This window comes from Aplidium turbinatum, chromosome 8, assembly GCF_918807975.1.
Source record: "Aplidium turbinatum chromosome 8, kaAplTurb1.1, whole genome shotgun sequence".
NCBI classification, from domain to species: Eukaryota; Metazoa; Chordata; class Ascidiacea; order Aplousobranchia; family Polyclinidae; genus Aplidium; species Aplidium turbinatum.
The window spans coordinates 22,066,492-22,093,548 of record NC_137479.1 but is presented as its reverse complement, the minus strand read 5'-3'; the positions used below and the strand labels follow the sequence as shown (position 1 = coordinate 22,093,548).

At 35.4% G+C, this 27,057-nt stretch overlaps 1 protein-coding gene across 1 annotated transcript; it reads right to left on the bottom strand.

Moving 5' to 3' along the window:
* Positions 1-434: 434 nt before the first annotated feature.
* LOC145776160 (growth/differentiation factor 8-like) lies at positions 435-5,331 on the bottom strand. The gene is made up of 3 exons (XM_082587560.1): positions 4,746-5,331; positions 3,031-3,422; positions 435-1,309 (listed from the first exon to the last, which is right to left on the bottom strand). Exons 1-3 carry the CDS (start codon positions 5,329-5,331, stop codon positions 929-931), a joined length of 1,359 nt encoding a protein of 452 aa, XP_082443686.1. The 3' UTR covers positions 435-928.
* Between the last annotated feature and the right edge of the window lie 21,726 nt (positions 5,332-27,057).

Sequence of the window (27,057 nt, the reverse complement as noted above, 5' to 3'; positions counted from 1 at the left end):
AAATATTTCAAGCAGCAAAAGCAACAAAGCACCATTGAAATAATCCATTTGGTTTCAAACTGTAACTTTTAGCTTTGTCGTTTCATTGCAACGTTTTCAATGTAAAGTGAAAACGTTGCAGTAGGTAAAATGTTTCCTCAAAGTTGGTAAAAAAATGATTATTTTTGTTTCCGAAGTAGACGCCCACAATTTGATGTTTTGAAAACTCTGCTTAAGAGAAAGTGCAATAATTCCATTGCGTAAATTGTTGCACCAACGACATTTAGTAAAAAAGTAAAAACTTTACTTCTAAAAACCAGTTAGGTAAAAACCATTAAAAACCAGTTAGGTAAACTTCAGCATAGAAGACCTTCACTGCCAAGTCACAAAAAAATTAAATAACATAGAGATAATGAAAACTCACAAAACAGGTAAGCTTAACACAAGGATGGCTGAGACAAACAAAACAAGAATAAATAACACATTATTTTGAAGGAAAACACACCTTGGTGGCTTATCAAACCAAAAAATGAACCAGGATCATAGCAAATCAACTTTAAAAAGATGAAAAGTACAAGCAGGTCATTTTTTGCAGATAACCACAAGAAATAACAATAAAGTTCGAGTTTTTTCTCACAAAAAAAACTTCTTGTAGCCTACATAGTCTATTACGATTTTTTAAATCGCGCTTTTAAATTCTAGTATCAACAGTTAACCAAGGGATTTGTATTGACAAAGTGTTTTTCATTTCACAACAGACTAACTTTTCATTCAGCATGTGCGTGCTGGTCTTCTTCTTAAACTTTTTACTTTTTAAGTCGAATTCAGTTATTACTGTTTCTATCCAGTTAAAATCTCAGAAACTTGGCTTCATTAAATAAAACTGATAAGATTGTCGCTCGGTGCAAAAAAGTTAAATGATTTTAAATAACCCCGTACAACTATACTTCTATACACATTCACATTGCACGATTTCCATCTCAGGTATTTCGCTGTATACAATGTTTGATGCTTTGTCATAGTATAGCATGCTCAAAGGAGCGTACCGCTTTGCAACGCAACAACTTTTGGTTTGTTCTGGTCTCCCAATATCCGTGTGTCTTGCTAAGGTGCTCCGCATGCTTTGAAGTTGTACAATGGAGCAGTCTCCGCCGCAATACTTTGCATTGTATGCATGAGGAAAGATGATCCAGTCCCAACCGATTTGTTCAAAGCTGATAAGGAAATCGTAAAGGCAGCAACGATTCTCTTCGTCTGGATTGCAGTTTTCCAGCGCGCTTCTTTTCTGCCTTCGATGACTAGAAACCAACTCAACTTCCAAAAACGGTTTCTAAAACCAAAGAAAAATGTTTTCAAGGCCTGTGCACGATAGTAGCAAAGTTAACGAATTATTTTTAAGTTATTACATTAGTTGCTTATTGACTAATGTTGAATCACATCTCATGATCTCACACAGTACTTTTTGTAAATAAAACCATAACAAAACATGAAAGGAAGTGAAAAATAACATGTAGATATGAAAACTTGAAACCGCTGATGTGAAATCACATCAAGCAGAATGTTCTAACATTAAACAGTTTGAACTAAAATAATGAAAAGTCGTGATTTTTTTGATTCAGTTGCTAAACACAAGTTTTTAGACCAACTACTGCATTTGTCTTTGTAAGCTAATACATTCAAAGCATTTGCTTTAAGCTGATCTGTATTTGCCTTGAAGGTGTGGAAAAAACTCTTACGGAATTTCTGGAAAAGCCAGTTTGAAATTTTTAAAGGTCTGAGTAAACGTGGATTTCAAAAACGCATTCATTTTTTCGAACTATGCCCAATATAAAATAATGGACGACAAAAGATAGAGTAACCAATAAAAGCGAAATCATATTTTTATTAATTCTCAAAGCCGAAATTTTGTTTACGTGTGTGACATTTGTTGGACTGCATACGTTTCAATTGAACGCAATCTGACAGCATTCGCGTAAGCTGTATAGACTAGTTCTATTTGCAAGTTGTCAACATTTTCATAAAAAAAACGCTATAGTTTGAAAATTATTCACTTTTTAGTGCATATTCTGCTTTGGAACTATATACATTTTGTTTTAGGCTAGCCACAATTGCGTTTCATCATGGTTGCTGTTTTTGTGGATGCGGCCTATACCGCTTTCAATTGCCGCTGGCTATTGGTAAAATCACGACTCTCTTGTGTCTTGACGCAGAGAATTTTACAAGTCTGTACTAGGTTCTTGGACTTTGGTGGTCATCTTTTCATTTTTTATATACGTTTAATCACAAAAAGAACATGCCGTAGGTTTGCGTAACTATTTACGATTGTAAACTCCCACAATTGCAGACAGTTTTTATATTGGGAAGATCGGGACTTGGCCATCGGCTAACAAAATCCAACACAAACTTCATTATTTGCTGAAAGTACCGATATACAAGCAGCAAAGGCACTCAGTCTTATGGCGATTTGCAAAACATGCCACTGTTAGCTGTTCGGCTGATGCAGAGCAAAGCTTGCATTTTTTCACAACTGAAATAATTCGTAGAAAGTTTTATCCCGTTGTCAAAATACACATGGCAACCACAAGTCATGCCATTGCCATGTATTGCTAAATCTGTTCTAAGTATCTTGCTTCTTGAAAATCGTGACTACCTTCCCATTTACTTTTACGATTTTTATGATATTTCTTGGCACCTCAAGGTACGGTAGCCCGGAAAGGCTAAAGAATAGAAAAAAAAACTTTTGCAGAAATCAGATGCGAGATGCTATACCGTCACATGGAGAATACCCATTCAGCAAAGACTGCCAATCTGGGTTGAAAAAAATTTGAAACATTCTCAAAATTTGAAGTTTCTAACTGCTGTTCGTAGATCGGTCACGTTTATTCTTAGCAAAATGAAATCACTTTCCAGAAATGTGTTTGACTCAAACTGTGTCGGTAACTTCCGAGCACGCATAACTTTTCATTATTTTAGGCAGTGACTCAACTTGTTGCAACGTTAAAAAAAATTTAAATTTTATAAAATTAGGAAAACTTCAAGCATTGAACTTACAAAGCCTTCTTCGTGGGATCGTTTTCCGTTGGCTATAAGATCGAAAACGCCTTTGGAGGAGATGTCGATTCCAAAGTTTCTTTCAGGATTCTTGAACCACCCAGTGACTAAAGATGCTATTGAAATTTTCCTCCAAAATCCATTCTTTCCGTGCTTGGACAAATCGATACCTCGTCGCAAATTCGTTCGAGGAGCGACCTCCGTTTTGTTGGTTGTGTAATTAAAGACAGGCCGGTAATCATCGAGCATTATAACTGCGCTAGTGAGGTTGGTCTCCACAGGCCGGATGTACACCCAAAGGTCAGCGGATTTCACATTGAAGTCTCTTCTTTCTTCTTCGGAAAATTCAAAGTAAAACCAATTCTGTGTGCTTCGACCAGTGTCAATTGGCGCTGAAAAGATAATCATGACCAATTTGTTAAATATTGTCTTTTTAATGTTTTTAATAATGGCTATCATGTGTAAAAGTACGTCTGTACCTACAAATTTAAAGAAGTAGTCATGGGAAACACAATTATAACAAAAGCCTCAAAAACCTTCTTTCCACTTATACTTTGTACAATCCCTCGTAAGCAATTTTATTAAACTCAACTAATGCATATTGCAAAAGCAGAAACTTTATGACATTACTAACGTTATGTATAGCAAACATGTTAATTAAGGTACAACATTCCTGTAAGCAGTGCGCTTGTAAAATTTCGCCTCAAACACAAAATATTAAGCTTGATTTTATCTATTGCATGGGTGGCAACTATTTCAGTTTTATCGCGATAAAAGAATCGTTTCTCCGTGGCAGGGAAACGACTTTGCGAACATTTTTTTTTTTCAATACACCACTGGTAAAACAAACATTGGTGAAGTAGATTAGAACAGCGGTAATTTTTGTATTTTTTTTACAAGTGCGCTATTTGCTTTATGTTCTTTTACAGCTTAAGTTTTGTTAAAAGATCTTTCTCTAAACAATTTGCATGTAGTTTATTTTTTTAAGACTTAGCTAGCTTCACGCTATTAAGATCCCAAATATTTGAACCTCTAACCCATTCATCAAATATCAGGTGCCTTATTGGTGTAAAGTATGAAAATATTGGAGGGCCGATGGTTAATATAATTCAGTCTTTAACGACTATGGCTTACAAACTAATTTTGGTCGATTTTTGATTCAATAAACCTTTAGATCACAAAAACTGACAAAAGTTGTGGAAAAAAAAAGGCTGTTTGCTCTTACTTAGCTTAGCACATTATTATAGTTTAGCAGCTGCTGTGTTCGCCTTTTTGCTGTGTCATTATTCTTGCTGCCCAAGGCAAGCAAAAATCTGACATGTCAAACTTATGTAAACGGCAGCGACGTATGTTTTGCGTTGCTGTTAACTGCGCAATATTTCACTTGATCTACCAATTTCAGAAATTTAATTGAGCATGTTTCATGAGACGTCATTTCCTTTCTTCGTTCTAATATTTTAGTTGAATAAATAGAAGAAGTTTTTTTTTGCAACAAGATTTATAGATATTCGCTTCTGTTTATTTTGTGTGTAAATCTCAGTTTCGTCTTTTTTAAATTTCTCAAACTAAACTTCATTTTGCTGGTGATTTACACGAACAAATTGTAACATGAAAAAATATCGTTAATGCTTGAAAATTCTTGTCCAAGCTTTGATGTTCGAAAGTTATACCAATCGACATATCCTTTTTCTTAACAAAAAATAAAGAAATCTTACGTGGTTTTGCAGGGCTTATCACTTTTTGACTTTTAATTTCTCCTTGTTCTTGTTCCATTTTTTGTTTGTTTATTTGATCAAGTCCATATCGCTTGTACAATGCTTTCATTGGAGGAGAATCACGTGGCAGTTTGGGCCCAGTTATGTTCGGTGGTGCTTCCAGTCGGAGTTTTTCCAAGATGGTTCGCTTCAACAAGTCAATGCGTCGCTGCCGTGACTCTTCACGGACACTGCAAGCCTTATGGCGGCCACAAGGACTTTCAGCTCCATGCTCTTTCAATGGTGTCTGAGCTTCACTCTTCTTAGTATTGTGGACTGGTGCTGTCGTATCGAGCTCTGTTGAGGAAATTAACATATCATTTGTTTCAGCAGTTGTTTCTTGTTCATCCACAAGTTGGTTGACTGCAGGATTTTGCGATGTATAGGAGTTGGACATTGCATTCAACTGGCCTGGCTGATCAAGGTCGGTATCATCGGTTTCTTGAAATTCTGAGAGCGGGTTGAACCGGTCAATCCGCATGCCCTTGCTGAAGGTCAACAAGGCAAATAAACAGACATAAATTATTATCTTTTCACTCAAATTCATTTTTAAGGTAAATTGCTTTAAAATTTTCAAAGCACTCGGTAAATGTGTTCAAATATCACAATCTGAAAATACAGAGTAAAACCATTACCGCTTGCTTTTGTGGGGATACGTACTGTCAGTAAAATCATTATCTGACCAATATTTTTCAAATTTAAACTTAAATCTAATTAGTACGAACACAAAAAGTTGGTACACAGTACACACATTCGAACAATGCGACAAACAATGCCTATGATGTGCAATTTTGTATTTTAGAAGATCAGATCAAAAACATAAACTTATTTTTTATGCCATAGCTGACGTTTTTCCGCTTTCCGCATGTAAATTTATTCGGATGATCATGGCTATATTTATGGAATCAAAAAAAGAACAAGTATGTGCTACAATAAAAATAAATTCCTGAAGAAAAAAAAGCAATAATGCAATGAAAACTTTGAAGTGCTTGAGAAATATTTTTAATTTTTCTGTAATTCTATGCCCTGTTTCAGATTTGCCTTACAGTAGTGAGGGCTGCGCTTCAGAACTTTCTGTCGCTTCAACCGGTAAGAGATCGCATCAATAAGATCATCTTTGCAGCGTTCTCACCCGGCTTGTATGCTGCACTACAAGCTTTTCGAATGTCAAGTTGAATCAGAGCTGCATTATATATGCCTTAAAAGCCCTCAGGCCTAAAAGACGAAGGCGTTACCACCACTTCAGTTGGAGATTAGCACATCAATTATACTGACGCAAAAACTGTAAGTTTGAAGCCATTAAATAAACTGTCTGAGATTACTCCTGTTGGCGCGATGATACTAATTACACCTCAGTTCAGTAAATGAATACGGAAACAGTGACCGCTTAGTTTTTGCTACTTTTTTGCTAACAATTACACTGGAATGCCTTCTTGACGCATGGTGTCATTGGTACAATTTATACGGTAGACAAATTTTTGACCAAAAAACTTAATAATGTATAACTTAATGAATTTTTTCGATTTTATAGTATGGTTTGACATTCGGATGCTAAACTGGATCTGTCAGATAAAGAAACTTCTAATTTTGATGGAAATTTTTATTGGAAATTGAGAAATTATTTGCATTTTATTGATCAGATATAAATTTATATCAACTACAGAATCAAAACAAGTTTCTTTAATGCATAAAAGTAAAAACTCAAAAATAATTTCAAAAATGTCTTTTTGAATGTTATAGACCAGTGGTTCTCAACCTTTTTGACCTTGCGGCACCCTATCAAAGAGATAAATAGTTTGCGGCACCCTGGTAAAACTGGATCAATTTTATGAGGTTTCTGCGTTTCAAATAACTGTATGAAATAACAGAATGAGTTGTACAGTAGCCTATAGCGCGGGTAAATAAAGGTATTTATTCAAAAGTTAGTGTGAAATTTGGGCATGACTTCTTGCACAAAGGCCCTTAATATTTGGAGGCACATTCGATAAAGCCACTCGCATTTCTTCCTCGACTATAAGCAGTCGTTCTCGTTTTTTAGTTTTTATGTTCGTTAATACAGAAAATCCACTTTCACATAGGTATGACGTGGAAAACTGCAGCAAAAGCACAATAGCTTTCTTCCAAACGCAAGGTTATATATTCATTTTGAATTTTTATCCAGAACTCGTCGAGAGGCATCTGCTTGTGCATAAGCTTAAAATTTCCATTGTTACGAATGTCAATTAATTCTTCTTCTTCTTCTTTAAGATTCAAAACAATATGAGAGTCCAGTAAAAATGGATTTCTCGGTATCTTCGCAAAATAAAATCATGAAACCTTGCAATAATGATGCGTTTTAAACGTTTTTATGGAAAGAACAACAACGAGTTAAAATCTCTTTCACACTGTTTTTCCTGGTTGAGAAAACAAAGGCTTACCGCGGATTATCAACCTACCGCCAGCGACTTCCCCACTAAGCGACTCTCCAGAAAGGAGCAGGGAATAACTGGGAGACGCCAAACTTAATACGCACTGAAACCCGGTTAGAAATAAATAAATTTCGCTCTTAACGGGTTAAAGTTAAAATAAAGAATGAGCCGCAGTATTGCAATATCTCAATATCTCGCGGCACCCTTGAGCATTGCAATTGGCACCCCAGGGTGCCGCGGCACCCCGGTTGAGAACCACTGTTATAGACACTGAACGTAAATCGGCGAGAAAATAAGAATGCCATGTCACGCAAAGACGATTTTAAGTTTTATTTGCGTTGTGTATTACGTTAAAGACAACTTTAATTATTCATTTAAATATCGACTCTAAAGTAACACGTACTAATTGTAAATATAATTAGAAGAGTCTGGCATATCTTTAGTTAATTCAATGAAATATTATTACACCGAGACTTAGAACAAAATTCGTTTGCCAAAGGACGTAATTAATTCTTTCTTTTCCCATACCTCTGTCTGAGCTTCGTTTAAGTCTGCCTACTTCATCAAATTTAGGAATGTCTCTATTCCCTTAGCCTATTTTAAACATTAATAAACGCAGCAAGCTGAATTGATTTGTGCTTCTGAGTGAAACTTTGCGGCCGCTGAGGTGTGCTATAGTCACTCATGCGAAGTCAGCACGGGATGTCTTTTTACACTGTGGAGCAGGCAAAACTTTTGAATTTATCACCATCAAGGTAAACGGCTTTTGCGGATTTTAACAAACATATGTCAGGCTATATATCAAAGAGAATTCTCGTACAACATATAATTCATGGAATAGTCTATTCATGGTTGTTGAGAGGATTATTAGAGCCGTGTACCTACCAATGAGATTCTTGAGCCTCAAACAAGACACTTATAAGAAAAAAACTATATCCAAAAAATATGCGGTGGTTTCTTCGTTCCCGGACCCTTGGAGAGATAATGGGTCTCTAAAATCATCCAAAGCATGAGTCCAAAAATACCTTTGGACTATCCTGTCAACGGTATTGAGTCTAATTGTTACAATATGCTGTACAGTGTACAGCTGTACAGTATGCCACATCAGTTACTTTTAACCATTAGCTTTGCATTTTTAAATAAGATTTCGTTTTATATACTTTGAACTTATTTTTGAAAACACTCATTCAAAATGAATGTGATTATTTACAGTTTTCACCTACTGACGTCATCCGTTGTCACTGCCTCACACGTGTAACAGGAAGTTTTACCGAGTTACCGTGACATGAAAAAAATCCGACCGCGCTGCAAAAAAATAAGTAACCTTTGTTTTTCGACAAAATCCAATGCACGAGTTTAATAAATTTATAATTGCATCTTCACATCATGCCAGTAGTCGACCAACAATGCAGTTTTGTGATGCGAAATTTTGTGTGATGTGTTGCTAAATGACGTTTAGGCCTACACTAATTAATTGAATGAGACTGAAAACTTGCTTCTGTTAATTTTTTTTTATTTACTTCGTTCGTAACTATAGCCAGAAGTTAATTTTTGTAACTTCAAAAAGAAAAAATAAACGCAAGGATGTTCTGACAACTATACTATCTCATCGAATGTCGCTCACTCTACGTGACTTGGTTTTTCTAAAAACAAAAAATACAATGCGCCAATGACAATTAAATGTTGATGTCTAAATGAAAAACACCCGATTCTCTTTTTGCGTATATTCTTTAGTTTTATATTATCTACACCTTAAACTATCCAGTAAATCAACAGAAGAAAGAACGTTCAATAATTTGACTACTCCCCAAGTACTCAACAGAACATATGGGAAAGATTTCGTCATTACAGCCAAATCACAAGAAGAATTTTGTAAACAACGAGAGCCTGCAATACTGCAAACACTACGCGAATTTATTGCATGGCTTCGAAACATCATTACACAACTTTTGGCTGTTCACAGTCGTCTTTTACACGGTTTTTAATTTGAAATTAGTCCAAATAAACTGACAATACCATTTATTAACTGAAACAATTCAATAAAATTGTGTGTTCTCTGTAACGTATACCTGTCTTAAGCTAACAAGACTTAATCTTTAACTGTTTAATTGAACTGTATAATTGCTCTACCTCCTATCTACCAAATGCTAACTTTGTCATATTATTACTCACAAGAAAATGTTGCTTTTTGCACTGATCTCAAGTTGATGATGTTGGCCTTCTAAATATTGTTTGTTTGTTTTTTGCATAAAATACTTCATGTCATTGTAAAAAAACGTTTCCTTAAGGAGCTTTTCATGTGCAGCTTAAAAACTTCTTGTCAAACCTAACCCTAATCACATTTATAGCGTAGCCCCTCTTCTGTCAAACTTCGCACTGCAGCAAAATCAACAGAGTTTACGATTTGCAGAGATATTTGTGCTGCAACATGTAAGGATGTTAACTATAATTCCTGTGAAAAAAATCTCGCTTTTACATTAATTGAACTGTATTTGCTGATAAAAAATCTAAGCACGATATTTGAACCATCATAAATTGAATTACACAAGGAGTCGCCGGGATATTTATCTTTAATTTAATCGGTGCTAATATCTTGGGTGTCATTATTAAAGAAGTAATGTGTTGGAAACATCTTGCCGATCGCGTAACTTTCCTTACATTGTCTTGCTAAACCTTTCAGTCGCTTACTAAAAGCAAGATATGGGTTCATAAACTAATCAATCGTGTCATTGCGTTGCGTTATCTAAGTTGATATCTCGTTGAATATCTGGGCTTGGCCGTTTCAACCATAAGCATAAACAAAAACTAAGCTGTGAGGTAAATCAGTACAATTTACCATTAGAGTCATTAAAGATATAAGAACGTGCAACGTTGCAAAATTATAAGTTAAAAACAAGTAGTGTTAAACTTCTTAATTAACAAAACTACCTTTCGCTTCTGGCGTAGGCTACTTTGCGTTTGCAAACATATACTTTACGCTTGAAATACTTTTTCTGACACAAAATAGTTTTGGCTGCAAACTTGCACCATAGTCGTATAGTTTGTGCAGTTGAAAATATTTGCATGAATTTCAAATAGAAAATTAGTGTACAGCTCTTTCAAAATACAAGTGACAAGTCAAAGTGTATTTCAACTGTATCTTTTCCCGAATTCCAATGTGCATATATAGCCTACTAAACTTTAGGATACAAAAAAAAAATTGGAAAGTTTTCACAGCTTTATATAACGTTTATTACGTATTCATTGTTGTGACTATTTGTTTATTGTGTACGCGTCATAGCACATAAAATTTCGTTGAAATACTATAAGCAATGAGTTACTGGCGAGCTAATAGTTACCAATTTTAGTAAAGTTAATGCTCATTTGGTAAATTCTCATCGAAGACTAGACAGAGTCAGAAAGTTGCAACATATGTTACATGGTCGTATATTCACGTGTACATAAAATTTACATGATAAACACAATGACGGCGTTTGTTAAATTGTATCGTCGATGGTCAGCATTGCAGTGTATTTTTTTTTTCTTTATAACTAAGCACAGAAGCTGCCAGACTGGGATTTATCATTTGTAATGCTCAAAGTTGCAATCGATGTTTTTATCAATCTCTTTACAAATGTAAACATGGCGTCATATTTGATAAATGATACAGATCGCATCTTACGAATTGCTTTGATACAAATGTACTAACAAGGCGTCGTGGATTACCATGGATGGGTGGAGCCGGTCAGTAACTGTGCCCTACGTCATGTTATCTCTGTTTGAAAGCTTGTTGGTGCCGGCTGACACATGGACAAAGGTATTGCATTACGTACATTGGTGAGATCATTGATTGCCAACCGATAACTGCGCCCCAGACAGCAAATCAGTCGTTTTTTTACACTGAAGCAACGTCTGCAGACAGGGAATCAATGTAAAAAAACGACTGATATGCTGTCAAGGTGTTTACCACCACTGGTAGCTACCACCTCATCAGCGTAATCTGTCGCTGTAACTCGGTCTCAGGTATATGATAATAAAGATACAAAACGTATGTGCATTCCTATAATACCAATTTTCCTAACTAACGATTAAATGTACATCCATCGAATAAATGACTAAGGAACCTTCATACTTGCAATTTGATCGCTTTAAAGTTCTTGTTTTTCTTTTTGTGTGTAGGCCTTGGCGTTTCTGATGCAATCAACTTTTTTACACATACCAGCAAAACGTCATCAAATACATTGAGCAAACTTTCATGGTTTGAGATCTTACAAACAGTTTCAGTTGCTTTATTTAGTTGGATAAAAAGAACTAGAAAGCTGAGATTTTTCAAACTAAAAAAACTATCAAAATTCAAAAATAAAAACATATGAGCAACTCAAATATTGGTCATAGGGCCTTCTCTTTCGTATTTTGTTTGTACATTTACAAGCTATATAAGCATATAAAAATATATGAACTACAACTGAAATAAGGCTGCTAAGCAGGGTCAACATATTTGTATTTTTATCTTTTGCGTTTTTTCTTAAATATACTGTACAAACAAACTGATACCGAAACTTAATGGTAAGACTTCCTATTTGAACAGAGAGTGGTGGATATTTTCAAACCATTTTTTTTCAGAATTTTGTTGGGAATATTTTTAATGTTTCTCCGTCGTAGCGCCATAAATATTTTCAAAAAGCTAAAAATGAAAATTGAAAAACATTGATATCGAAAACATATTTTACTAGAAAGAATTTATAGTCACGTCGATTCTAACTAAGTTACTTTCACTTTTATCAGATGAACGTTGAACAAATGCTAGAAACGATAATTATCCTGACGCACACCCAAATTTTTTTAGTATTCAAGTTAACATGCCTGTAAGGGATAGCATTTCATAACGTTTTAATACACTTTTTGGCTTCTCAGAATGAGATGTTAGTGGAAAAACTGTCAAAATTCTTCATATCAGAAGCAGTAAAATATTTCAGGAAAGTGAACGTTAAATTGAAACAAATTTTCACAGTGACGTAAAATTTACAAAAATATAACAAAAATTAACTATTTATTATGAAATGTATGGATTTGAAACGTGAAAATGGTTCGCTGTGGTAATGTCTATAAATAACTCAGGAAATGTTGACTTGTAAAAAGTTTTGAAGTTTTTTGTGTTAGACAAACATGGATCGAGGTTTTCACAGAGAAGAGTCTATTGTAAGCTATTGGCACAATTTATTTATGTACAAGTTATTTCGGTATGCAACATCAATTTTAAGATTGCGATGAACATAAAATTTGCTTATAAGATTCGAAAGAACTGCTTTGGAAAAAATATACATGTTGTTACGTCCAAGATTACGTGAAGATATTGTTTTAGATTTAGCGTGTTCTGTTTAAAAAAAAAAGACCATCGTGCATGTTATCAGCTACTCGACTTTTTAGGTTGAGAAATTCTTCAATTTCTATGATGCATGTCACTGAACAAAAAAAAGTAAATTACTAAACAAGACATAACTCAATCTATTAAATAAGAGTACAAGATTAACATTAATCTTTTGCTCACGGTCTCTACACGTCGCTCGAAAGGACAACGGTTCCACACCTAACAAAAGTGCGCGCTTGGTTTTTGACAAGATATTTCTCAACGTGCTTAAAGGGTAGTCCGAGAAATGTCTTCCTTGCCTTTCTGTCCACTTATCTAACTCTTCAACCATGGGCGTTAGCCTGGACACGACAAACACGAGAAGGTTTAATCAACCAAGGCCGTGTCTTGCAAGAAATGACGACGTAACCATCTTGAGCTTAATGATTTAATGTGATGTCCATGTCATTAACTAATAAAACCGGTCTTGAATCTTGCTGTTGCAATCACGTTTTTACTCAAATTAGCTGCATCAAATAAAACGTCACTAATACGTGGGTTAATAGCTGTTAGAAAAATTAACACCGCTTGGGTAAGTGCATGGCAGGCCTATATAGTATTACAGTATTTTTTATGGTAGACCTACAGTCCTACACAGTATTTTAGATATTATTTAAATAGCCAGCGATGAGACGGAGAATAAAATAGTGCTTGTCACATGAAATTAAAAATCTAATACTTACCCATTTACTCAATATTTTATTCTTCTTCCTGCTTTGTAGTTTTTATCAGCATGTGGAATACAAGAGAACAAGAAGATAACCGTTATGTGGCAGAACAAAACACACATGCTTTTTTCATCTTAATCAAAACAAACTTCAGATACTTCAACTCACATTGAAAACAAAAATCATTCAGTTAATAAAACTCGAAGAAATCACAGCAGTTTATGTGTGATCATGGCCTTTGGTGTGACATATAAACAATAAACAGATTGACACGATTACGATAACGGCAATGACTACATAAACATGTTATATAGCAGGCGATAACATAGAATTTTTGATTCAAATTCTTCGAAACAAGATGACAACATTTGATTTATATCCCCTCTTGAAAACTTTAATTTTGCATTTAAAATCACTGTTTAAATAATTTGTTAACATTGTTTTAATAATTAATATTAATCTACGATTTACGTGATTCGTAAAATTGTGGCTTACGATAGTGTAGTACAACAGCAGTAATATTTAGACACATTAATGAATGAATATCACCTTTTTTTCTTAGAACTCTGAATTATTAAACAACGTGAAGAAAATTTCAGTTCAAAATACTAACTAAAACGTTTAATTACTGTATAACACCAAATCACAATGTAAAACTGAACATACCATTGCACTTTGCCAAATTTAAAAAAATTTATTGTCTGCAACTGCAAGTTTTCAAAAGCTTTCACTAGTTATTAAACTTGCTTTAAAATATCAATGCGGCTGATCTGTGAAAGTAATGAATGCTCTGCTAGTAACGTAGCCATTGCACAGTCCATAAATGGTCATGTGTCACCAGTAAATTTAATGTTTTAATGAAAATGAAAGAGTCACTCGTTTGCAATAATCGTTTGCGACGATTCAATTAGTCTACGTTGTCGGTCCCAAGACAGCAGATCAACCGTTTTTCACATTGATTTAACGTCTGCAGACGTTAAATCAATGTGAAAAACGGTTGATTTGCTGTTTGGGTCGTTGCAAATGAAAAGAATTAGCAACCAAACACAAAAAGTAACTTTAGAGAGCTATGCTTCGTGGCATGTTGCAATGAAAATCCAGAAACAACTCAATGTCAGTTCATTTTCGTTAAACCTTTGCGTCATAATGTCGGTGACACGGAAATGATCAACATCACTGAATAAAATACGAACAATTCTGTCAACTTTGAAAACTCTTTGCTTCTTCTTCTTCTTTCGTTTGAGACTAGATCAAATCAAATTTCAGGGCAGGTGATGGAGAGCCAGGTGAGTGTAGCTTCGTCCAGCGTTGCTATACCATGCGTTCCATTTGGTGCCTTATAGATCGGACATTCGAGAACGACATGGTCAGCAGTTTGTTCCTCCGCGCCGCATTCGCAGGCCGGTGAGGGAGCCAAACCCCACTTGTGCATGTTGGAACGGAAGCGACCGACTCCGGTTCGGATTCTGTTGAGCTTGACCCAAGTCGGCCGAGGCAGGTCCATACCAGGGGGGCGCGCCACCGGGTGAGGTATAAAACGATGTAGTTTCGTGTCGGTGGCACACCACGCTGCATTCCAATTGTCTTCCATGAAGTGTGATGCGCTGATGGCATGATCGCTGAATGGATGTAGTAATTCAACAGCAGCTGGCACAAAGGGGTGTCTTGACTTTAATTGCCGGGGAGATTCCTGAGGTGGGATGTTGAGTTTTGCATGAAGCAAGTGGTTAGGATCTCCCGCCGGCGAGCCAGGAGTATAAGGGCTCCCTTTCGGCGAAGCTCAGCAGGTTGGATGCCTGCGAGGATTGGTAAATACTCTGTTGAAGTTGGGCGCAGGCATCCAGTTACATTTCGCAATGCGTCGTTGATTGGGCTGTCGATGAGGCGGGTGTGGGCACTGCGGCACCAGGCAGGGGCGCAGTATTCAGCAGTGGAGTGGACCAACGCCAGGATTGCAGTGCGCAAGGTGTCAGCACCTGCACCCCAAGTTGTGCCTGCCAAACGTCTCAGCAGGGCGACGCGAGATGTCAGCTTTTTGCGTAGTGACTGTAAATGGTGACGGTATGTGAGTGACTTGTCAAGTGTAACCCCAAGGTATGTTACATCAGGGCGTCACATCAGGGCGTCTCTGGGGTGGTAAAAGGATAAACCCTCGGCCACAGAGTTCGAAGAAAGAAGCCAGAAGTCCCAACATCCTACTTTTTGCTGACCACTAGTGATATTTATGAATAAAACCGAAATCCCGAAATTAAATGACACAAAAAGGGCTGGACCAGAAGATAATGTTGGTTGGATTTTGAATCTTTGTCCTCGGACTGACAAAGCCTTGATTGGTTATTCCTGGTAGTTTCGCATACTTGTAGAGGCTTTTGACTCAGGGCGGTTACCGAGATTGGCAGAGTGAAATTTTCCGTAGTGGAAATGTTGTTGCCGTATTATTCTATCCATTTGGTGCCGCTGAATGGAGAACAATTCTGAAATGCGTTTCTCAAGCGCATACTCCTAGAACTGATCCAGCGGGCGTGGTCTTGAGTTGAGCTCTTAACCACTGCGCTAACGTGCAAATGATGCAAAATATTAAAATTTTCGCTTTTTAATAAAATGTATGAAAACAGCTTAACTGTTGGCGTCACTTAAAGCTTAAATGTACAGTAGCATAGGATTCCACAGTAAATAATAACCTTATAAAAGAAAATATAGTTGCAATTCTCTATAAAATCTCAACAGTCTCTTTCACTCTTGTGTTGAGATCCTCAAATCATTCTAAGGATCTCAAGAATGATGAAACAGGCTCGCAAGGTTTTAGAGTATACCAAACATATTTGTTTTAATTCACCCCGCTCAACTTTTTTGCTTTAGCATTTTAAGCATTCTTTTTGTAGTTGTGCAAAAACGCTTCTAACTGCTATACCTTTTCTATTACATTATTGTTTTTTCCTAAAGTGAACTCTGCTAAACAAAGCCGTGATGTTTTCTACTTGTGTCATTTACTCTAGCACAGTGGTTTTCAACCAGGGTTCCGCGGAACCTTAATGTTTCGCCAGTAAATTTAGGGGTTCCGCAAGTTTACATTCAAATCTAAGAGTTTATTTTATTATAATATTATGTGCATATTGTTTAAATATAATCAAATATCATATTGATTAGGTTTGCCAGTATTAATAATTTGCTACACTTCATGTTCGCTGCGATCCGAATTTTCGTTGTTTTTTTTTGGTGCGATTACCTTTAACTTTTTGCTTTCCCGCCAAATTTTTTATGAGAATAAATGTAATTTTTTATAGTTTGTATTTTTATTGTACATAAATAACTTTGAACATGAGTATCTTAATTTAATTTTATTAATCAAATGATGTTTTTTGCATAAGGCAATTAAATTATTGAACAGGGGTTCCTCAAGCTTTTGGAATGTTTCATTGGGTTCCGTTCCACCAAAAAGGCTGAAAACCACTGCGGCCCATAAAGGCCAGCGAGTAGTAATTTTTTTATGTGTCTTCTTTCTGTACATTTAAAAAAAATCCTTCTTGTTCAGTAGTGCAAACACTATTTTTTGTATAATGACCTTATGTTTAAGTTTGTAAGTTTCTCACAAGCATGCATTTTACCAAGCAAAGGTATTTTGGCAATCGCAAAATATGTTAATTTAATCATTCTGAATTTCCTACACTTTTGTTAGTGTTACGTCTATGCTTCATCAAAAGATTAAGGATAAACATCTGTATGACATTTATACTATACCGTATCAACACCAATTGGCTTGACTCGACCTGAGCTAAGTCAAAAAGGCACTCACTGGAGTAGCATTCCATTGATTTTTTTTGTCCTTACGAACAAAATGTAAGCACAAAAAATTATAGTAATTACTGTTGATAAAATATAAACCATGAATTATCTCGAGACAAAGTTACTAAAAGTTTTTAAAATTTGAAATGTTACAGATTAATTTATCGAAAACACACGCACTGTTGTTATATAAATAAGCATAAGAAGGGTGCAGCAATACAGGTAAACAGCTCTCTTGCTTAGTTTGAAAAAAGAAATTCGAGGAAATTACATAATTGATTAGTTGCATGCATCTTTAGGTCACTATCTTCTCCGTGCTCTAACCAAGACCAATTGATTCAACTTTTATACCGAGTGAGATAACATAGTCCGATGTTTGACATTTACGTTCGGAAATGAAAGGATGAAAATTTGCATATCTCAATTGGCTACGACCGAGACGACACAAAATACTTATCTGTGGTGATAGTTTTGCTCAGAAGAGTGATTAAAATATTCACAGGACAAAGAAAGTTTTGATGCTTTCAAAACGCTGTAATTATTACAAAAAGAAATCCAGTGTCCGGTCTTTGACCGAGCTATCATGAAAGGTAGATACAGCGTTTGGCTGATATTGGTTGAAATGGAAAAGATTTGCGACTAATTGCTAATCTAAATTGGATCCAAAAATCTATATTCGGATGAAAGATGGTTTATCTGGTGGAGATGATACAAAACGTAGAGTTCGTCAGAGATGTATAGTTGTATACTACCTCAATGTCTTTTCAACTTGTATACTGAAATCATCTTCAGGCAGGTTGATGGGGTGGATGACATCAACATGGGATATGAATGAATCCAACCTGCGGTATCCAGACGACACAATGCCTTGTTGACTGAATCAGAAGACGTCCTTCAATGGCTTTAAGCAGTAATAAAAAGACCGGACAATATAGAAAAGAAATATAATTTGAAAATATACACAAAAAAGACAAAAACGATGATTATTAAAAGAAAAAGAAAATATGGCAAGATTAAATATTAATGTTAAAGGAATTCTGGGTGAACAAGTTAAAAGCGTTTTTTATTTGGGACACAGCAACTGAAAATGGCAGATGCAATACGGAAACATTGCGACTTATAGAACTAGTAAGAAACAGCTTCTTGAACATGAAAAAAGACACATTAAAACACACAAAAGTAACATCAACACTTGAAAACAAAATTCTAAAATGTTATATCTGCACTACGTTGCTTTCCAATGCAGAAACATGAACATTGTAATCACAAAATTAATGATAAAACGACTTGAAGCATATGAAAGACGGATTTTTAGAATAACAGTAAAAGTGTTTTGGCAGGAAAAAAAATCACAAACTTTTCTTCCATTTTTACTGCACAGCACCAACACGTAAAGTTTGCAAACAATTTGAACAAGAAATTTACCACATAATTTGCAACAACTTTATAAAAAAAACTATTAAAAGAAAAAGTAAGTGGAAAAACGCTATAAGGGCAGACCACCACAAATTAGGATTAACAACCAAAGACTGGACAGGATTTGACTACAAAACTGCAATCGAAAAATCCCACAACAGAAAAACTTGGCGCTTCATTTTCGACAATTTTCGACTAGAAAAACTCCGGCACTTTACCTACATTGCCTAGAAAAGAATTTACTTGAAAAAAGTTTTTATTTTATTTTATTTGAATTAATTTGCCTCGGTTTGCCGAGCACTGAAGAAAACTCACATCCAGTCAGAAAATAAGTCCATTTTTTCGTTATTTAACATTTGCAAACGTTAAATTAAATGAAAAAGGGCTGGTTTTCAGACTGGCAATATGTCAAATAAAAACTGCTTTCACAAGTTTAAGTTAAAATTAGGTTGTCAATAAATAGCTTTCAAATATTTATATCAAACATTAGATTGAATAGAAACTTAAACTAAAAAGTTGGTACTAACACAGACGTTTAGTATAGGCTACACCGCAGGAGAAACGATTTTTTAACCTCGAAGGTGAACAATACTGACGTCATAGATATTTTGAGAATGATATTCAGATGTAGTTGAACATTATTTTTGGCGCCGTTCGAATCTGTTCTTTTGTTGTTTTTTTTGTCTTTAATTTTTGTACAATGTTACTCAACTCAATTACTTTGATGCCAACCATATGTTTAAGGCAATTGTAAGGGATTTTGTTGCTTCTAAATGACCTATCGATAAGGCATGATAGATTTTTTCGTATTTCCATTAAAACTTATATAAAACTTATTTACTTAATAACCCACTGAGGAGTGTCCATGATCCATGTCACATGAATCGGGATATTCATAGCAAACAATAATATCTCAGTGGGCACTGCCATTGGATAACGCAATACATTTCAATGTACTGTGCTCGCTCGTTTTTGTCGGGTGCCAACCAGGTGTGCTCCACACGACGAAACAAAGCGGTTCACCATACCTTGAGCAACCTTTCAAAAAACCAGAACATCAACGTATGCAAATTTGATAAAGGTAAAGACACAGCAATACTGGACACTAAAGACTAATTGTAAAAAACTGGACAAAATTGTTAATGATAATACAAAATTTATTAAAGTTGATGACAATAAAAAGTGCACCAAATTATTTCTAAGGAGAAATCAATTCAATACTACATTCGAAAGTATATAAAAGAATTTGATCAAAGTGTTGTAAAAATCTCTTATTCCAAGCGGTCCTGGAAAATTATATGGATTAATAAAAGTGCACAAGCCAGGCAATCCCGCGAGATCAGTCGTTTCCATGATTGGCACTCCTGAATGCAAACTGGCTAAAGTTTTAGGTAAAATTATAAAACCGTAACTTACATACCAAACACCTACATGCTTAATTCAACTAATCAATTTATAGAAAGGTTAAAAGGTTTTAATTGCCCACCCAATAGTCGCATGGTGAGTTTTGATGTTATGTCAATGTTTACTAACGTACCTCTGAAAGAAAATATTACTATAATTGCTGATCATATTTTTAGTGAAAATCAACCTAATTGATCTCCCGTTGCAAAAACATACTTTATTAAATTGTTACATTTAGCTACGGAAGGTATGTTTTTGAACAACAATAGTTTGTTTCAACAGATAGATGGCGTCACCATAGGTTCCCCATCCGGGCCGCATATTTACAAAAGGTTCCCTATTTTGTGCCTATCTCGAAAACTGACCAATCAGAAGCCGTATCGCTTTCTTACGTCAACTCATTTGCAAAGTTTCTTTGCGTGATTGCGTCGAGTTCGTAGGTTTTCTCCAGGATTGCCAGTTCTACGGTTTTCCTCTGGAGTTAGGCTAGTTTTATTTCAAAGTCGCGGAAAAATGTTAGCAGTGGCGTTTTTTCTTGTTTTGTTTTATATTCATAAAAAAAGCTTTAACTATATTCTGGACTTGTTTCATCACTTTCGACGACTGGGCTACTTTTCAGTAGCAGTTGGGCTATAAATTTTAAAAACATCTGGCAATCTTAGTTTGCTCGCTGTTCGTGTCTGCTCTGCTGTCTGGCAGGCTAATCGCTAGGCTAGTACTGTGGCAGGCTATATCTCGTAATATTTTTGTATATATCAAATATACAATGTGCAGTAATGAACCGTCATGATTATCCAATTCTTACAATACATTTTATCCGCAATTTTAGATTTGGACTATCGGATAAAAAGAAAGCATTTCACCCCTACATCTCATTCCTTTATATGTTGCAAACATTTCACTGAAGTTGAAATCTTGAAATTTTGACTTTATAATTTACAAATTTTGACTCATAACTTTCTGCGTTTGCAACCCAAATGCAAAATACAAAGCATATTAGAAATCAAACCGTTGGCGTTAAGTAAGGATATCTTTGTTTTTCTAATGAAATAAAAGAAAAATGTGGAAGACTCAACGACAAAATAAAAGACAAAAAATGGACAACAAATGTATTAGGCAAATAATAGATCAATAGCCGCCTCAAAATTGAATTTTTCGAGCTTTCGCCGAAGCAAAATCAGCGATAATATCTTCAAAATCAAGTTTTTGAACGTAATCTCTTTCTATAGAAAGAATCGATAGAGCTGATAGCCGATCATCATTCATGGTAGAACGTAAATACGGCTTTATCATTTTGAGCTTTGAGAAACTCCTCTAGATTTATGACGTAATAAATGTTATTAAAAATTGAACAACAGACGAAGTACAGGCTATACAGCTATCCAACATCACGCAAGAAGCAACTCGAGCTTTTTAGCTGTTGTTATATCCTTAAATTTTTTAAGGTGTACTAGCTGTCTCTTTGTAAATCATTTTCTTGTTTTACTTTTTATTTGTTTTTGCATTACTTCATTTCTCGTGCTGTGTGCACGGTGCAGCTTCATTTTGCCGCCCCTGGCGCAGAGCCAGAACCGCCAAGTGGCTGCTACGCCACTGCAGAGAAGTGCGTTGGAACTTGTCTAGAGGATCAGTGTTCATACCTTTAAACAGGTTATATTGATCTATGGTCACAAAGAGCACGCTCTGCAGGAGCTCGTTGATAGGCTACCAATAATCTTACCACCTGGCATGATTCAAATGTAAACAGCTGCTCTTCATCCTGCTTAAATATGTCCTGCATATGATTGGAATATGATTGTCATCTTTAAGGATACTTTATTAGTAAGATGAAAACATAAACGTTATGCATAAAATTCATTTACTTCTTTAAGAAGATACATCAGATGGTGTAACATGACAGAGCATAATACCACGCAATAGTGACAATCAAGGAAGCAAGTAAATGATAAGATTGATGATACAAGCAATTTGAACAACGTAATTAATGCTTCCAACACTTTGATCAAATTTACCCAAGTCAAATATTCTATAGTGTAAATATCTACTTTATATCGCCATTTAGATTACACTATGTTTCGTGATATACACAAGTAGACGTAAATATACTTAATCAATGACTAAGACAGTTAATCATGCAAACAGCTATAGGCCTATCCCTTCGTAGATAGGGTGATTACTTATTAAAAGTCAGCATTTTGTGTCTGCTTCGTAAAGATGACCTGTATTTAATAAAATATATCACATGTTAAATAAAAGAAATAAAAAATAAGCAAATACTTCTTCGAGATATGGCCATCAAAAATAGTCCGGAATGACCAGGAGATTATGTAGTCAAATCACAACACACTGATAGACAATCTACCCTGCCACAATAAGGTATTGCTAATCAATGAAAATTTGATCTTATTCAATAAGAATACAACAGCAACTTCACCAATACTCACTTCATACGATTGGTTGTAAATAAATGTGAAGTAAGCATACAATAAACATTACAGTACAATACCAAGCACGCTTGAAAAAACTGTTAAGGTGTATATGAGAGTAGCAACTCCATTGGCTGTGAGGTATAACAAATAACATAGGTGAAATGATGGTTGGTTATCAATGTTGCGCGAACTCTGGAACCGCACCCATGGTCTGAATGCATGCAGTAAATGTCTGTGAAGTGAGCCCAGAAAGGTTACTTTTTTTCCAAAGTATAAATAGATCTCTAGCTTTTCCCAAGAAGGTCAAACTCGGTTGTTGTTTGATTCCATCAGCTTCAATTAGAGAACACATCTCATCTCTTTTTCGAAAAGCTGAAAATATACAGTGCACATTAGCAATTTCTGAGTAGTGTACACCCATTGGTACACAGCATACAATTTAGACCTACTATCCTCGCCAAAACGAACCTTTTTTGCCTCGAATTAAAGTCAGAAGACGGTGAATAAATGAGCAAAACTTATTTGCTGGGCCGTAATAAGTACTGTTGTCCCTCTACACAATTTCAATCTAATTAATTAAATTTAACAATCAAACTAAAGCCATTCTTTTGATCTTATTCTTACCTTTTGTAGGTGTTGTAACAGACATGATTTTCCACACATTTGCAATTAAATTTATGAAACAGGCAGCATCTTTTTTTCATTTCTTCATCTTTCGGAAACTAAAACATTGGTACTTTCACTGCAGTCTTGCAAGACTTGTACCCACTTTTACAGCTTGTTACACAACACACAAACCCCATTTCACAAATATAGATTATTAAACCACTGAATTAATCACAATAAAACCTAAATGAAAAATCCGATTAAAACCTTGGATTGCTACTAAAATTTAACATATGTATGTATATACGTTTGTTTATAAATAACTTTTTGGACTACTAACAAGCTAGCCTTTTAGTTAGCCAATATTGATTTATATACTTCCTATTATAGCCTAGGCCTACAGCTATAACCGTACAGAACCACTTTAGGGGGCAAAATGTGTGCAATTTTAATAAAACATTGCTTAATTCAGTGGCGTATTCTCCATACATGCACTGCATGCCTTACAATTCTGATGAAATCAGAAATTTTTCAAGGACAACGAATTTATGCGTAGAAATAGAAAATGTTAATAGCAGAACCTCCTCGCTCTCTTAATTTCAATATTCGAAACAGCTGTTCATTTTTAAACTTTGGCAACTTTGCTGACCCTGGCAACTAGCCTAGACTATCTGTGGTTTTATTAGCCAGCTTGGAGAAAGATATTAATTGCACAGGCTTTCTCAAGTTTGCAACGTTCTAACCGCTTTACCAATTGCACAGGTGGTAGGCTACCTGAGAAGCCATGATGCCAGCAATTGCCTAGGTTAGGCTACCAAAAAAAAAAATTAACATTGCCAATTTGTCAGGCTCAATTTCACTTGCACCAGTAGGCTACCTAGGCTACAGTTAACTGACTAACTTGCTATAACTGCTACATCGAGTGCCAAGAAAATTACACTAACTCATTTTCCATTGATAATTATTTTATGCGCGCTTTCATTCATTTCAATTAACTGACTAACTTGCGAACTTTAACCTACCAGCCTGCTCCTGTACCAGACATTAAGACAACTAGCAGAAGACCAAAGAAAGAAAACGTAAATGACGCAATGACGTAAGAAAGCGATACGGCTTCTGATTGGTCAGTTTTCGAGATAGGCACAAAATAGGGAACCTTTTGTAAATATGCATCCGGGCCAACACTAGAAAATGTCTTTTTGGCACATCATATTGAGCCAAAAATATTTGAATTTATCGTGATTTTTATCCCAAGCTTTATTTACGTTATGTTGATGATATTTTGCATTTTTTGATGAAGCAATCGTGTTCAAAATTTTTAAACCTCTTAAACTCTCAACATAAAAATATCAAGTTCACCAAAAAATCTAATGATACAATCGCATTTTTAGATGTTGAAATAGAAATTAAACATAATTCTTTTGACACCTGGATTTGGCAAAAATCTACTAACACTGGCTTGCTTTAAAGTTACAGTATAACGCTCTGTGCCTGAACAAGTGAAAATGTGGTTTAATCTTGTGTCTGTTATCTCGTGCCCGTTTGGTGTGTTCTGATGATCAGTTGTTTCAAAAAAAAAATCAAGAAATTGAAAAACATGTTTTATTTAAATGGTTATCCTTTTCATTTTGCCAATAACGTCTTGAACACCTCACACTAGATAGACCAAAGGGCACGACTGAAGAAGTAGATTTTAGTTATTTTATTAGTGTACCCTTTTTAGCAAAAGATTCAACAAGGTTTTCACAAAATCTAGTTAAACTTGTAAAAAAGATTTTTTTCTGTGACCTGTATGCTGATATAAAAGGTTTAAAGTTCACCAATATTTTCAACTGAGGTCGTCTACCCCTTTGCTCTACGAATGTTGTCTATAAATTTAGTTGTTTGCGTGACACAAACCAGACATACGCTACATTGGTGTCAACCAGACATTTGTTGACGAGGGCCAGGGAGCACCTAAACACAAACTTAACCACTAAAATAGCAATTAAAGAGCACACCGCCTCTTGTGTAACGTGCACTGACAATGCTTCAATCGATCAATTCAAAATCATCTCTCGAGCCAGATCTCAATACCACACCAATATCATGGATGCCCTAAGAATCAAACGTAATAATCCGTTTCTCAACAGACAATTATTTGCCTGTGTCTCTCTTTCCTTCTGTGTGTGTTCTAATTGTTGTCACATGTTTGCATTTTACACTTCATGAGATCTGTCTCCCGCCGTGTCATTTTCTCTTAATTCTTGAATTACTTATTGAGTTTGTGCTTTTTAGTTCGGAGTGTCGTTACAGTTATAGTGCATTGTCAGATTTATCTTATAACTCTCATTTTATGTATATTATAGTATCAATGTAAATCAATGTATTTCCTGATGAGGACACAAGTACGTGTCGAAAACGTTAGAGTTTATTTTATTTTAATAATGTCTTATTTTTCTGTGTGTAATACATTATGTTAAACCCGTTAAAGTTATACTTTGTTTTGTCTGTCTATGGTTCGACAAAGCGAACTCTCTACCAAAGCTTTATCACTCGTTTTTATTTTGAAGGATCAGATTTGATTTGAGTTTAGGTTTTTAAAGTGCTTTGGTTATAATAAATTTGAGCAAACTTTTTTCGAGTTGGTTTATTGTACTAGTTGAAATTTTGTTCCAGACTAAGCATGCATTGTTCTTCTGCAGCAGTCTACTAACTACTCTTACGATCAGCAGTTGTGGTGCGTAATTGAAATAAATGATACTTTGACGAACGATTGCCAAAATTCGTGAACGGAAATATGGTGCGAGTGTATCATTATACAAAATAATTACTAATTCTGGTAAAATAAGAGACAAAATACGGGCAGTTCGAAGAAGTTCCTTTCTATTTCATTTATCGAACAAGCTTTATCTAACAGATATTGGCCAAAAATCGTCACATTGTAGGTAAAGAAGTAACCAATTGTGTGTATGATGGGTGTGCTTTCGTGTATTTGCATTAACTCCTGAGACTAGTTTAATCTGCTTTAAAATTTTCTGGTAAATTGATGCCTCAAGAGCATAATATGGGACAAGAGTAGAAAATTGCCAGATGATTGAAAGTCTTTAGTCGTATTGAAACAATTTCTTACCGGTAGATAATTATACAACACCCATGTTGCATTTTTACCACCTATGCCGGTTGCTGCAAAATTATCCAAGTGTAGCCTAAGCCTGCACACGATGATGACCAGTTGCTGCAAAACTGAGCAGTGTTTAACTCTTTAGTTGCTCTAAGATTGCTTTCAGCAAAGGTAATACTGCCGCATTTCAAAGCCAAAGATTTTAATTCTCATTGCTCACTATTTTGCAAGCATAGCACCAGAAGAATACAAACATACCACGTTACTGCAAAGCAAACGATATTGCAACGACAAAACTTCATCAGGTATATTCAGAAACTAAAAAAAATGACCACCCTGCAAGCTCAGTGGACAATTTACAAAACCCCAGTTTTGAAAACAAAGAAAAGCAAGAGCAAACAACGATGCATCAACTCTCGGTATGCTCGCAGAAAAAGTCCATTGCTGTTGTTTCTCTGGGCAAGAAACTTTACGATAATTGCCTCTACCCAGTGATCGATTTCGAGTAATGGGTAGTACCAAATTTAAGTCATAAGTAAAGTAGACAACCGGAAACAGACATTGCAGTCGGCTGCAGCGTGGGTCAGGCGTACGTCGGAAGGCGTACACCGATGCATAGCGCTCAAGTCCGCTTTCCCGCAATGCAGGATAAAGATAAACAAACAAACAAACAAACAAACTGTACAGGCTTCCACACTTCACCAACAAGTGCGAAATTTACTCTACCAATCTCGCTGACTAGGTTCTCGTCAACGGTTTTAAAGTCTCTGGAAATATATCACAACTCCCAAAGCCAATAAAAAAGTTTTTGAAAAATTCCTAGGATAAATATTCCCTCAATCACCTAATATGTTATTCTTCAATGCAAGAACCACTAAGACACGCGAAACAACTTCTACTGGCTTAAGGGATTTGATTTTAGTAAAGATTATTATTATTAAAGGAAATTTTTTATCGGATTGCTTCGGAAGTAATTTTTGGCTGAGAACTTTGATACATTTCGAAAGGCTTTTACGCCACTGGTTCTGATTTTTGAGCCATCTTTCTCCCCCAAAACATGTAAAATAAAT

Bases quoted from the DNA above. Each gene is read 5' to 3' on its own strand.
- LOC145776160 (XM_082587560.1), bottom strand. From the start codon at position 5,331: ATGAATTTGAGTGAAAAGATAATAATTTATGTCTGTTTATTTGCCTTG. The intron at 3,423-4,745 runs GTAAGATTTCTT...TTATCTTTTCAG, and splicing joins GATAAGCCCTGCAAAACCAC to CGCCAATTGACACTGGTCGA. The intron at 1,310-3,030 runs GTAAGTTCAATG...CTTTGGTTTTAG, and splicing joins GATCCCACGAAGAAGGCTTT to AAACCGTTTTTGGAAGTTGA.